Here is a 15,653-nt window from a genome sequence, read left to right as displayed (position 1 = left end):
TTAGAAATAAACTTCGGACAAATTGCGTCTACAGACAAACGGACGGACAGACAGACGGATGGACAGACGGACAAAGTGATTCCAGTATATAATTGTATTACTCTATAAACAATTAACGATTTATGGCATGCACCAGAAGCATATTACGCAAAAACCGATGATAATTTCTATTTACAACCAACTGCGGAAAAGAGTAGAATTATGTTTTGAAATCTTTCGATCATCCATTAAAACGACACAGAAAAAATTACTAAAACCGTATCAATCAACAACAACCGAAGAACAGAGGCAGGGCTGGGGTAGTTTCTCTCTCGGCTGACAATAAACACGCTATCGCCCCTACTCATTGGATAGATATTTTATTATTATACCAAAGTAGAATAATTCCTCTTCCGACAACAAAGCAAATCGTCCCGTCATAATGTTGGGAAACAGCTGCTATAGTTGTGATGTTGAATATGCCGCTGGGCTTTGTATTTGACGTCACAATGCCGAATTACGCTGAAAATCGATGCTGCCGTTGAATAGTTTGAAGACTATCACCCTAGCGCAGATCTTCGCACAGAACCAATCACACGGCAGAGATAAATATATTTTAGCGAAAATAGTCGGCTTATCGTCATCTTTTGATTAAGGAAAAATACATTCAGGTAAAATAATGCTTTAGTTACTCATGTCTGAGATTGCAATTGCCAACCAACATGTCACAGTACCACGTATTACATAAACATGTATATGCATTTACATTCAATACAAGTACAAGAAATGTCAGAATTCCTTTATCAAAATAAATTTATACTACTCTTAAGCTTAACTTATAAAAATGTTTCAGGGAATAAAAGTCCATTTTGTTTCTGAGAGTGTTCATCAGAAAAATCTTATAAATGATGATGACAATTGAAGTACATGTTAGATCCTATCTTGGAACTGTCCAATAGGTCATGTTCTTGATCTCTTATCAATATGAAATATGTATGTTTTTATTCAAACATTTGAACTTTTTAAATTTATTTAGAAAGGTTAAAGATTATGAAAATGAAAACAAAATGTGCACATTAGATATACAATATATACAAATCCGTTGTCTTTTAAGCTGCATACTGAGCTCTACATCGGATTTATTGAATTTGTGACAGTTCATACATTAAATATTTTGACACCACCCCTGGAATATTATGCAATGACTCAGTGTTTACATATGATTGGTGAACTTTTTCTTAATTAATCCATATGATTATTTAGTATAAAGAAAAAGTATGAAACTACAAGTAGAAAACCTATCCATTTATTATTTAATGATATTTTCCTTCAAAACTGGCCAAAAACCGTCCTTTGACATGCCCCCCTTAAAAAGAATTGCCGATGACCCATACTTTTTTACTTACAATTAGTAAGCTTATTGTCTTTTTAAAATCATTCTTTAATTTGGATTAAAACTCTACTGTAGATTTTTTTTAATTTTAACTTTTATATTGCACATTGAAAATTTCCCTATATTTCCTTGGCAATTACGACTACTTCATAGCCAGCTTTTGAAACGCCCCCGCTGAAAATCAAATATAATTTTCATTTGTTTTTTCCATTGATTTTAACTCTTTAATGCATGCTTTACCTTATATCAAAATTTGAATAAAATCTCTATTGTAGAAACGAATTAGGTCCGTCACCTTTAAAAATGCTTACAGATATCTATAAGATTATTAATTTGTCAAATTAATAATCTTATAGATGTCTGTTCTCAATGAAAACAATGCCTACCTTAGAAATTTATCAAAATATTTCTATTCTTCTCATAGGAAAGCATTTATATAATGCTTTATTTATAGAGAAGGGGCAGATGGGTGGGTTTATTGCAAGAGCATACCCTTAATGCATCATTATGGTTTTTTTAACGTGAACCAAAGAAGTACTAAGCTATTTGAAATCTTAATAAACATGCATTTCAAATGAAAGAAAAGGTGAGCAAGCACATTACTGATGGGCAATTAGACGAAAATCATGAAAAAAAAAACAAATTATTTTCTTTTTGTAAAAAGAAAAAGTGAGCAAGCTCACATACCCTAAGCTCCAGCATTGATTGACAATGCCTCACATAATGGATGGTAATGTTATGCATTACTGCAAGAACAGGACAGATGGGCTCGAAATTCTAAGTTCAAAAGGGGCAATAACTCCCTGAAATATCATTGAATCAGAATTTCCTGGGAATATGAACATATAAACAGTGTGTCCTTATTACATATAACTACAAAGTTTTAAAAAATTCTGTTGAGTGGTCTCAAAGGAGTTGTGCTGACAAGAAGAGTGTAGATGGGCTCGAAATTCTAAGTTTAAAAGGGGCATAACTCCCAAAATATTATTGAATCACAATTTCCTGGGAATATGCACATCCAAACAGTGTTTCCTTATTAACTACAAAGTTTCACGAAATTCTGTTGAGCAGTCTCAGAAGAGTTGTTCTGACAAGAACAGGACAGATGGGCTCAAAATTCTAAGCTCAAAAGCACCATAACTCCCAGAAAAATTATTGAATCAGAATTTTCTGGAAATAAGCACATCTACCCTGTGTGTCCTTATAAAACTACAAAGTTTCACAAAATTCTGTTGAGCGGTTTCAGAGGAGTTGCACTGACAAAAAATGGACTGATGGATGGGTCAATAACACTGCACCCTCCAAAACTTTGTTGCATAGGGTATAATTAAAAATGCAGTTAACTGGTAAGAAATTCAACATGCGCAATGCAATATGATTTTAAAACAATTATAAATCGAAATCTGTATAATTCTGCAGCATTTTTCATACACTACAGAGGTTGTTTAAAACATTCTTGAATTAAAGTTTGAATTTCAACCTTATTATGTGTCCATGAATTATCAAAATTTACCGATGACCTCAATGTCGCAGGTATATTTGCTAAAACCATGTGACACTGAATCACGTGACCAGTTTAAATATAACAGTCCTGAATATGTATTTTTAGTCCATCATATTTTGATCCAATATCAATAAAGCTCCAAAAAGTTCCATCCGTCCTGATAATAATAATAATAATACCATATTTATATAGCACCCTTTTCATACACTATGTACGCTCAAAGGTGCTGATATATATGATATGTTCCGTCCATCCTGATAGATATGATATGTTTTTCAATGGCATATTAATTTGTTGGCGAAATTTCCAATGGCCATCTAAACTGTACTGCGAAGTCCATTGAGCAAATGGAAATTGAAAATTGGATAAAAAATTACATCAAATGACCACATTAACAAAGGGGTATGAATATGCATCACATAGTAAAGCTAACCAAGACGTAATTGTTGTAGTTGTGTATTGTTGTAGTAGTGTATTGCTATGACAACACAGTTTTTATATAGATGCTCTTTATGACACTTACCATCAAAATTAAACTGAGAAGGTGCAGATTTACGCGACTTGGCACTAGACGAGCTGGTGTTAAGCTTATTGTAGGGGTTGTTGTACTGCCGAAAGAAATACGGACTCGGCACTATAGGGCGGTTATTTGTAGAGTCAGCAGGCACTGTGCGAGGTCGCTGGGAATTACCCTCAGAAAAGTTGGCCATGATTTCTGCTTGATTGGGGTTTCTATAACTCCTGCAAATAGAGACATAAATGATACAAAAATCTATTAGAAAACCTGCTATTGTAAAATTCCTACGACATGAACAGACGTAAACGATACAAAAATCTATTAGAAAACCCTGCTATTGTAAAATTTCTATAACATGAATGGGGGGGGGGGGGGGGTATCAAAAGCAACAGCTAGAGGGATATACACATCTTTAGATCTGTACGTGATGAAAAGGATTCACAATGGTACAAACAAGTAAACAAGCATATTCAGTCAATTTTTGTCACTTGCTAAAGGTTACTTTGATTTAATCTATATCAAAGGAAAATACATTAGGAAAAATCTTCTTTAAAAGCTTCATCGCTTAATCATGTCAACAACTCTACAGTTATCATCCAGAAACTATACTTACTACCAATTGGTGAATTTCAACTTTGACCTTAAAAGCTAAAAACAACAGGGTAATCCATAAGTTTTATTGCTAATGCTCAAAAGATATAGGTCTCCTCCAAAAACTATTTCTTATTATAATACATCTTGGTGACTTTTACTTTTGTAGAGAAATGTAGAGATCATCCTCTATACATTGAGACTCTTACTGAGAAGTTTCAAATGAATGCTAAACCAGAAACAGTAATACATTGGGAACCATTCATGACCGATGATCTTTGGACACCCCCCACCCCCCCACCCCCCCCCCCCCCCCCCCCCCAAACAATAAGGTTTTGTAAGTCAAAGAGATTTTAACCAGTTTTTATACTATGTAACCTGGTGACCTTAACCATTGGAAAAAAGGATAATCCTTTGGTAATTGTCTCTAATGCAAATTCATTCATAAATGATAGTGCTAAAGACATTCAGACACAAACAGACCACAAATCAATATCCCTTGCTCTTGATAAATCAGATGACAAAAAAGTAGGTTTAATTTTTCAAAAAGATTCATAACAGTGATAAAAGTTCTCATAAACATATTTTTTTTGTCATGTGGTAATGTTTTCAGATTCAAATTTGAGAGTTTTTATTTTTAAGTACTCCTTCGAGGTCATATGTTCTACAAATGTCAACCTCTCCACAGTGAAGACATACTGTCTTCTGAATTTGCATATAAATTAATTCTTTCAATGCAAAGTCAGTTGAGAAGGTTTGCAATTCTTTGTTTATCATGGGAAATTATTACTGCCATAAAAGAATGAATAACACAAAGTTTGATAATATGGCAAAGGTACTAATGACATGATTCAACAGTGCATTTAATAAACCTATGATTGTTTTTAGCAAGTTTGTTTCAGTTGTGGGTCAGAATTAACTGTGGGTGTTGGACAATGATCTAAAATACAGCAAATATGTAGTTCCTGAAACATTCTACTCTTTCTGTTCATTCACCGTTCGTTCACCGTACGTGCGTTCACCATTCGCTCTCCGTGCACTCTCCATTCATAATTCACCAACTGCTGGTGTTCATCGATTACAAAGCGTTCACTGTGAGCTCACCGTGCATTCAGCGTTTGTTCAGTGTTTTTTGCATTGTCATTCAGAACTCCATAGCGAAAGGATCAATGTTTGTAACGAAGACAAAATGGAAAGGACCACATGCATACGAGTGAAAGGAAACATTCATATCACATCACAGATATGATTTTGAACTAATGGTATCTGGATTATTGTGAAAATTCAAAGAAAACTCCAGTCCACTCTGCATCCATATCAGAGCACCTGTTCCGTGATTGATTTCATTGTGTTTTATTACACATGGAAATTTTTTTCTATCTAAAACATCATTATAATGATGATTCATATTTCCTTCAGTAAAATTTCCTTACCAAATAGATAAATTGATATATGAGTTCAATTAAAGTTTTTGTACACTTTATGTTAAATTTGATTGCAAGTTTGGTTGTTTTTTTGTTTTTTTTGTCCATATTCTTTTACGAGGAACTTTTTTCAACAGTGTTTAGATCTACCAATTCAAATTACGTATATATGTATAATGTCAAACAGAAATATATTTCAATGGCAATCGTTGCGAGTCTGCAATTTGTGACATAAATGCAAATACTGGCATAGGGAATTCATAAGTACTTTAACCTGTACAATCTATTTTTACATCATTGATGTAGCAACCTTTTGACAATGTAATGTTGCTGTTACTTTCATATATGTAAACCTAATTGGTTGCACCCCTCCCACTTTTTTATGGCAGTAGTAAACAGTAGTGGACTAGTGATATTTCTGCTGAATTGACCCCTTCTCCCTTTGATAAGCAATGCTACCAATCTGTACATACATTGCCAGCATTTCATGAGAATGATACATTCAATACTTGTACACTGTACTGTATTTTGTTTAAAATTCGGAACTATAGAACATGCAGTTTCCCAATTCCAGTTTATTCTACAATCAAGGAATTTTCCAAAAGCTTGGAGCTGGAATTCAATACATATATTCTTGAGCAAGTCATTGAAATAATTAAACTTCATACTAAAATAATATGATAGAAAAATAATCAAGCTGCATTTGTGATTGATTTTGTTTAGCACACTAAAACTGATGCCTCCCCTTCCATTTTCCATATTTTTTAAAATTGATTTCTAGGGATCATATTTAAAGTGGAAAATTAAGACTAATAAGGTACATAACATTCACCTATATGTATATGTGCTTCAAACAAGGAACAGTGTTGTGAACATGTGATAGTAAATTAAACTTACCAACATACCAAATATCAAAGGCCTATGTTAAAAGACGAAAGAGTAATGGTCCAGACAAAAAAATCCTCCAAGTGGTCTATTATTTGACCTATAGATAAAAGGTCAGCAAAAAATGACACGCTACACACTGACTTATCATGGTATACCATTATACTAAATATCAAAGGCCTAGCCAAAAAAATTCTATTATTTGACCTTTACATAAAAGATCAAGGTCAGCAAAAATGGCACATGACACACTGCCTTTTCATAGTAAACCCACATACCAAATATCAAAGGCCTATGTCAAAAGACAAAAAAGTTATGAACCAGACAACAAAAATGCCCCCAAAATTCTATTATTTGACTTTTAAATAAAAGGTCAAGGTCAAGGATCATCAAAAATGGCACGAAACACTCTGTACTATCATGGTATACCTACATAACAAATATCAAAAGGCCTTCGTGTATGTCAAAAGACAAACAAGAGGCTCATGGGCCATAATGCTCACCTGTGTCACCTTGACCCATATTTAAAGATTTTCCCTATATAGTCACATGTAAAATTCCCTATTGCGGCCTCAACCTACCCCCAGGGTCCATGATTTTTACAAACTTAATTCTGTACTATGTCAGGAAGCTTTCATGTAAATGTAAACTTTAATGGCCAATGGTTCTTGAGAAGAAGATTTTTAAAGATTTTCTCTACATATTTGTATGTAAAACTTTGATCCCCTATTGTGGTCCCACCTTTCTCCCGGGGGACAAGATTTTAACAAATTCATTTTTAAAGATTTTCCCTAGATATTCGCATGTAAAAGTTTGATCCCCTGTTGTGATCCCAACCTACACCCGAGGATCATGGTTTTAACAAACTTGAAATCTGCACTATGTCAGGAAGCTTTCATATAAATTTCAACTCTCTTGGCCCATTGGTTTTTTAAATGGCCCCACCCTATCTTTGCATTTTTTAATTATCTCCCCTTTGAAGGGAGTATAGCCCTTCATTTGAATAAATTTGAAAGCCCTTTACCTAAGGATGCTTTGTGCCAAGTTTAGTTGAAATTGGCCAAGTGGTTCTGAAGAAAAAGCAGAAAATGTGAAAAGATTACAGATGGACAACAGGCGATCAAAAAAGCTTTCTTGAGCTTTCAGCTCAGGTGAGCTAAAAAGTTGTGGTCTGGACAACAAAAATCCCCAAATCTATCATTTGACCTTCACATAAAAGGTCAAAGGTCATCAAAAATGACACATGACACACCATCCTATCATGGTATACCCATATACCAAATATCAAAGGCCTACATGTGTATCAAAAGACATGTCCAAACAAAAAAATATGCCCAAAAAATTCTATTGAATGACCTCTACATAAAGGATCAAGGTCAAAGATCATCAAAAATGTATACCTACGTACCAAATATCAAAGACCGATGTCAAAAGACGAAAAAGTTATGGCCCAGACAAACTTTGTATGAGAAGCGGAAGAAGAAGCAGAAGAAGAATGTACACTTTAGTGAGACATAATTATGCAATGTGTATGTATTGGTACATATATGCACAGACGCATTATATTTCTCACGACATTGCACGCATCCTTATTTATCTATTTGTTCCCGGAAGTGTTCACAAATATCTGTATGGCTTTTAATGTAATCTGGTGATATCCACACTACAAAATTTATTCATTGCATAAATACCTTTCTTTCTTAAAAAATAAGTATGATGTAGGAAAAACATCTAAGATATTCAGAATAAATTGTTCATCTTACATTCACCATGCATCCATCATTAGCTCACAGCTTACTTCGCACTTGCGTTTGCGCTCTGTTCCCATTCTCCATTCGCTCACCATTCAGTGTTCACCACATTACGTTCAGCATTCACACAACTTTCACTCTGCGTTCATTCACCATGCGTTCATCATTCAAATAGGAAAGAAGAGCTTTCCAGGGATTGTAAATATGAGGTTGATGGAAATCTTTGAAAATTTTGCAATGGCTAAAGGATCGCAAAAATCAACACCTGGTGAATTGACTTAAGAAAGTTAGTATGCAGAGCCCCATACATGTATCAATTCAGTCATATCATGTGTCTATGAGAAATGTATAGAGAAGGTTCAAATATATAAAACAAATAAATTAAAATGAAAAGATTGAATGAACAATCTGTACATGTAAAGCTCAATTCAATTAATTTATTCTTTATTTTCGCAAATATTACCCCCACGCAAACAGTGGGTTTTTTTTTTGGTTTTTTTTACATGAAATCGCAAATTTTGCTTGTTCATCAGTCCCACATCCCCATCATCTGCTGAGAACCAAATGACAGTTGTGAAACTATGTCTGTTCTACCATCACCTGAGAGAAAGATACATAAAACACTGTGCATAATCAACTCAAGGCAGTGGTACCCGAATGTGCAGACCTGTATCCATGACAACAATCTTATACACACCAAGCACCAATCACCACCAGGGTTACCTGGAATTGATCTCATTCCACGCTTCATTGATGACAAGTCGACGATGCCAACTCCAAAATAATCAAATGAATGTTAAAATGATGACAGCACAAAGAATGATCAAAGGAAGACAACTCTTATTCACACCAAAAAGCACTAAATTCTACGGAAGACAGTTGATCAGAGTTCGGATTATTTTACACAGTGAAGCTAAGAGAGATGCTTCGTGCCGAGTTAGCACTCCGAGACAGGAAATGACACCTCTTAACGGTAGAAGTAGTTCCAGGTCTAGACATCGGTGTGTTAGGGGGACGAATTGGACATATGCAGGGCTGCCTGGAGATGGATGAGAGAATAGCATTATTGATGAATGGAAATTAGTTGGATATTTATCAGCATCAATCTAATTAAATCAGATCTTTTGATCTGCTTACATAAATTGCTACAATCTAACACGTCCTCCTGAGGGCCACATTCTGGTGACCAGAGGTCAATCTTGAAAGCGTTTTAGCAAATAAGAACAGAGTTATTTCTGAAAGCTAAGAGAATTTAAATTCTTTAGATTTCTCTCAGCTAAAACAATTCACATGTTGAATAAATAAGACAATGTACATAAAAGGTCATGAATTAAGTGTTATGAATCATTATGAATACCACATTTATGCATATGATTCCTATATACAGCAATCCACATTTACATACAAAACCAATGACAATTGTAAACAACACTTTAGGATCCTGCATGAGACTCTATGTGAAAGCAACCTACTTCACAAAAATATGAAGTGCTGATTTGATTGGTCTATAAAGGTCATAACCTCAGAAGTACTGATTTAATTGGTCTATAAAGGTCCTAACCTCAAGTCACCAGAAAGTGATTCTCAATGCAATGTTCTTAGATCTTTGTTTAACAATCTATGTAAGTGGACAAAAGGATCTGATTCTAATCATATTTTTACAAATGAATGAAAATTCAATGCAAAGACAAATAAGTAAGAAAATTGTAAAGACAGAGTTAGGTCACACCAAAAAATGTAGACAATTAACTCACGCATACATAATTCCTTACTAGTATGAATTAAAGTTTATAAATTTTATTTCACTTTCTACATTTGGATGTCTTAAATAGAAATGAACCCAAAGAAGGAAGCTTTGATATTATCTCATTGTGCTGTGTTACCTGACGGTGAATCCTGTGCTGAACTGAGACGGTTCCCTTTGGATCCCAGGGTGGTTTTTTTTGTACGGGAACAGAGACTGGAGGGATTCCACATTGCCCTGAAAGTCAAGATATCAATTTGAATAAAAACCTGACACAAAAATGTGTGGTACTTTAGGTTTAACTTTTTCTGAATTTTGATCCTGATGTAAATTATCCACTTTATCTTTTGACCAATAACTTTGATGAAAATTTCTTTTGTCTCAGTTACTATATAAGGCCTTGCAGCATACATTTCGTCAAAGCGAGACAGCTGGCTGTGCTAGCTACACTTCTCCCTCTGTTCTTCCTATACTGGAATCAAGTTTTGTTCTTCTATTTTTTCCCTACATTTTGTCCCTTTTTACTTACTGAATTTTAACATGATGTTGTATTTGGGTTGGGAGAATTTCCTTATACTTCATAGGCTAAATTCTAGGCTTTAGAAGTGTGTATTTGTCAATGTTATATACCTGTAATATACCCGTAAAGTGTTACTAATTCTATTTTCATTGCTATTAGGTTTGTTTTAAAGTCTCTAATTATAGTGTAGTCAGGTCGTATGGAAGCCACCACTATATAAATGAAACAAACACAACGCGAAGTACAGATTATACGTGTAACAGGAAGGGAGAAAATGCAACGGACCAGACCGGGATTCGAACCCAGGCCCTCTGAATCTCTAGTCAGGTGCTCTACCAACTGAGCTATCTGGCCACCGGCGATCGAACCCAGCTGACCGCTACATTCCTCCCTCCTTAAATATCTTCACACCCTGAAGATATCAACCCAGGATCTTTATCCCCTGGCAGGCATTTTCACCTGTCAGTTCCAGGGGCTGGTCTACGGCACCAAATGTAACAGGAAGGGAGAAAATGCAACGGACCAGACCGGGATTCGAACCCGGGCCCCCTGAATTCTCTAGTCAGGTGCTCTAACCACTGAGCTATCTGGCCACCGGCGATCGAACCCGGCTGACCGCTACATACGAATGCCAGACCTGCTACAAATGTAAATTTCTGCAGTCAGCACTTGTACCACATGCCTCAAGTTTATCATGACACTTATTTCTAAACAGGAATTCATTCAGGTAGATTATAACCATTTTAGTTTCGGTCATTGAACAAAAAAAAATTTCCTAATAAGAATAAATCTTATTTAGGTTGAAGCAATTCATGGAAAATGAATTACTTCAGGTTCCTAAATCTAAGACAATCTCAACTTGACCTCACTTTCCCTTTTTACCATGAAAATACAGTAATATGGCCTTGAATCCAGTACACATGAAGATAGAAAGCTTTACATTTTAATCATGTGTACGATTTCTATCGCTGTCTGAATTTGAGAAAATGCAAAGGATAAGAACTATTCAAATCAATAATTTTTTGGTGCTGCACAATATATGTCCAGCTGTCCAGATGGATTTGTTTACAAAATGTCCAGCTGTCTAGATGGATTTGTTCACAATATTCTTGCTGGATTTGTTTACAAAATGTCCAGATGGATTTGTTTACAAAATGTCCAGCTGTTCAGTTGGATTTGTTTACAAAATGTCCAGCTCTTCAGTTGGATTTGTTCACAATAATCAAACTGTTCAGTTGGATTTGTTCACAATATTCCAGCTGTCCAGATGGATTTGTTCACAATATGTCCAGATGGATTTGTTCACAGCTGACCTTGCACACTTTCTTGAAGCACTCCTCGAGTCCAAGTGCTTCCTCCTCTTTAGCCGAGATTCTGTTGACCTCTTCAGCCAGAGTGTCCACCATCTGAGGGATGCTGTCTGGCTGCTCCATGGAAAAACTCATCAGTCCAGACAAATTTTCTGACCGGGTAACTCCATTATTTACCACCACTGTATAATTACGGGGGTTTGTTCTACAAGGACGGAAAGTCATGGGATAAAATTTCGGAAATTTTTTGTTGTTTTAAAACTTAATTATCATCTGATTTCAAACAACAATTAGAGAATGTTTTGCATATAAACATACAGATTACTGTAAAAGTGATTATCTACATGTACACTGGGGGGTAATTAAGTTCATGTTTTTCAACATCCAACATCACACGTGGGGAAAAAATAATTGAATATACATTGTAATATATATTATATGAAACATTTATAACTATACACATGGGGGAAATTTATGAGCTTATTACTTGACTGCGTAATTAGTGTAAATTTCCCCCACGCATAAATAACCACTTTTACAGTACGTCTTTCATTATTGTGAATCTCTACTGGAGAGTCTGTTTGACTGTGACAAGATGTTACTATGGAGACTGCAAGTCAGACTATGACAATGTATACTACTGATGCATTGATTGTGCTAGCTAATTATCATATCAGAATTGAGGCTCGACTCACTTGATAAGGTCATAGAAATGATTTCTATCTGCAGTCTTGCCAGGTCCCCATTTTCTGGCTCCTGCAGTCCTGGGGCTCATATCCCCAAGGGGCAGACTTTCAGGTGCACCAACAGCTTTCCTTCTCTGGAAATAGCAACATAAATACATCAAGGTGGATCACTAAACCAAATCTTATTTAATGGCTTGTTAAAGCATCTCATATGAAATGATTCGGAGCTTGTATCACTTTTTCAATGGTGAAATCATACTTTATATGAGATGCTTGAACAAACCATTGAATAAAATTTTGGTGTAACAATCCATCTTAAATAGCAATATAAATATTACAAAAATAAAATATAACCATGGGTAAAAAAAATGTTGCATTTCAAGTACCAAAAGCCTTGTTAAAATGAATTAACATGAGGCCCATGGGCCTTAATGGTCACCTGAGTATCAATGAACAAAGAACTTAAATTAGAAGTGCTGCATGTTACTCATTCAAGAAACAATTTTTGTGTCAAGTCCTAATATTCCCAGAGAAATGTTTCAGACCCTTCTTTTTTATATTTTTTACCGATGACATTGATCTTGACTGATTGTCTTAGTTCAGGGTCAACACACCCTGTTCAGCCAAAATTAGCATGATTCTTCATTGCAAAATTGTGGCCTGGACAATCATTTGAATTTTTTTTTATTCGTAACAATATGCATGGCCAGACATCCTTAATTTGGGACCATGTCAATTTATCTGCTCATAATACACTATGTCTCGCCATATTTCTGACTTTCTTTTACCTTTATTTGAGGTCAGTAAACACAGTGTCAGTATGCTCATCATTAGAACCTTTGTGCCACATACCAACTTCTATTATTTTTCCATTACATTCACTAAATTTTGGTCTGGACAAAAATTTTAAACATATTTTTGATAGTGTTCATGACCTTGTTCAGACGTCCTGAATTTGGGACCTGGGAGTCCGGGTAGTGTTACAGCAGTAGTTAACACACTCACTTCTCACCCCTGTGATCCGAATTAATCCTCATGATCAGCTGTGGTTGTAAGTGTGAGGGTGGTGTGATCTCCCGCTTGGACATGCTGAGTTTCCTCCCACATTAACAGCCGTTTTACACAAATATCAATGAAATTAGTATTGATAAAAGTTATAGAACTTGTTTGTTAATCAACGTAAAATAAATCCAATTTAACCTTTGACAAATGACTAATTCAGGATCACGACACATTCTCTGGTCATAAACAACCAAGCTTTAATTATTACGCAAGTTATGAGATAAATATTCTGTATAAAGAGCATTCCTAAAGATGTAATGCAATTTCAGTTTATGAGCCCTGCAATCACACCCTGGGGCATAGAAACCTGGCTTATATTTATGAGTTTCACAATTTTGGAAGAGGCATCCAGTTTATCTGCTATTTATTCAGATTTTCAAATTTCTTATAGCCCCATACTGGAATCTTGAACCCCTAGTAGCCTTCAGGCCCTAAAAGGGCAGGGACCATGAAATTCACAATTTTATTTCCCTGTCTCCAAAGATGCTAATATGTCAAATTTGGCAAAACTTGACCATTTGATGTCTGAGAAAATTAATTATCAGGTATGTTTCAAAAGTTGATTCCAACACACAGGCATGGAAAGCAAATAAATAGGTCACATGAGTGACTCAGGTGACCTAAAGAGTTAATTTCCAATACAAAATTTACTGTATTTCTCAAAAGTCATGCAAATAAGAAAACAAATATTGATATTAGTATCATAAAACATAATTCATAATTAGCAAAGGATGATTAGAAATTACAGAATTACTTTTCTTTTTCAATATATATGGTCAGTAATGCATCTAATGTATCATATTTTAAAAGACATAATCATAATGCTTGCACTGTTCTCCATAACTTGAACTGCAAATAAATATAACATGACCTCTTCTCAAATTATTTAAAACATTAATCTACAATGAGTCTTTTCCTCTTTATCAAACAAGGGTTGCAACAAAATTACTCATGAATAACCAGTGCATTAATACCCATTTTATACAGTATAATAATTTCTTTTTCAATTATGCATTTAAAAAAACATTGGATGTCATGTAAGGTACAAGTCCTTTTTGTAGCTCATTACACTAATATTTTATTTAATGACTCATTAAAACACCTCTCATGAAATATGATTTCACCATCGATTGATTGATTGATGTTTTCCACCACACTCAACAATTTTTCAGTTATCTGGTGGCGCCCAGTTTTTATTGGCGGAAGAGAGAACCCAGATACAATGTACCTGGGAAGAGACCACTGATCTTCCGAAAGTAAACTGGGAAACTTTCTCACTTACTGGCGCGAGCGGGATTCGAACCCGCACCGACAGAGGTGAGAGGGCGTGTGATTTTGAGCGCGATGCTCTAAACACTCGCCCACGGAGGCCCCTTTTCACCATCGAAAGAGTGATACAAGGTCTCAATTATTCTATATGAATTTTTTGTGATTTTTCCCAGAATGATAAAAAAGGTGTTTTGTTTGCAAATAAGAGATGCTTTAGTCCAAATTTCGCTGTGATTTGGTGCATGATATGAATATCTAATACAGCATGCCCAAAAGATTCAGATATATAAACGTTCTAATTTTTTAGGACAAGTATTTATGAAAATTGAAAAAGTTATTTGTTAATATTTTTAAATCTACGGATAAAATCTTCAAAAAACATGTCATGCAGTTAGAAAAGGGATATATCAAAGAATTAATATATTATAGAAAGAAATGCAATCTTTGGAGTCTATAAACCTATAGCCAAACTGTTTGTTGTCAAAGTGTGATATTTCACTAACCCAGTGTTACAAAGCAATACTCACAATGCAAAATATGCACTTCCATTGTATAAGTTATTGAGTAATGCAGCAGTAATAAAGAAACGATTAATTAACATCAAATAAACCAATTCATTGGTTAAGAATGGCACTGACAGTGTTCTTTCAACACTTTCTCTAAAATCAGTTGTAAGAGGACTTTGTTAAACAACAAACTAAGAATTGTTTCACTCCAATAAAGTAAATCCTAAGAAGCAAAATCATTACTTTTCATGATACACTTGGTAGCAACACCATGGGGAAATTTGAAAGCATTACTTGACCTTTGACCTTGAAAAACATTTTCCTCACACCATGGGTAATATCATTATATGTGAACCAAGTTTGATGATCTTAGCCTTGATTATCAATATTCTTTTTATCCTTCCTACAAGGTGCTGATGGATGAACAGACAAACAGACAGACACACAGAATACCCACAATACAACCCGTCTATGATGGTTGATATTAGTACGGTTTCTATTTCATTTTGTTC

The 15,653-nt window shown here is 34.9% G+C and overlaps 1 protein-coding gene across 10 annotated transcripts in view; it reads right to left on the bottom strand.

Moving 5' to 3' along the window:
- The window catches only part of LOC125650529 (uncharacterized), a 71,571-nt gene that overhangs the window by 39,742 nt on the left and 16,176 nt on the right, over positions 1-15,653 (bottom strand). For 7 of the 10 annotated variants that reach the window (XM_056139225.1, XM_056139227.1, XM_056139224.1 and 4 more), the window contains 4 exons: positions 12,314-12,438; positions 11,622-11,823; positions 9,928-10,025; positions 3,400-3,617 (listed from right to left, as the gene is read on the bottom strand). In XM_056139225.1, coding sequence (XP_055995200.1) covers positions 3,400-3,617; positions 9,928-10,025; positions 11,622-11,823; positions 12,314-12,438 — 643 coding nt within the window. The remainder of the gene's footprint in view (positions 1-3,399; positions 3,618-9,927; positions 10,026-11,621; positions 11,824-12,313; positions 12,439-15,653) is intronic. The other 3 variants (XM_056139222.1, XM_056139223.1, XM_056139226.1) reach the window with 1 other exon arrangement.

The sequence above is a fragment of the Ostrea edulis genome, chromosome 5 (genome assembly GCF_947568905.1).
Source record: "Ostrea edulis chromosome 5, xbOstEdul1.1, whole genome shotgun sequence".
NCBI lineage: Eukaryota > Metazoa > Mollusca > Bivalvia > Ostreida > Ostreidae > Ostrea > Ostrea edulis.
Note: the sequence above shows the minus strand (reverse complement) of the source record. Positions and strands in the feature narration are given on the sequence as shown.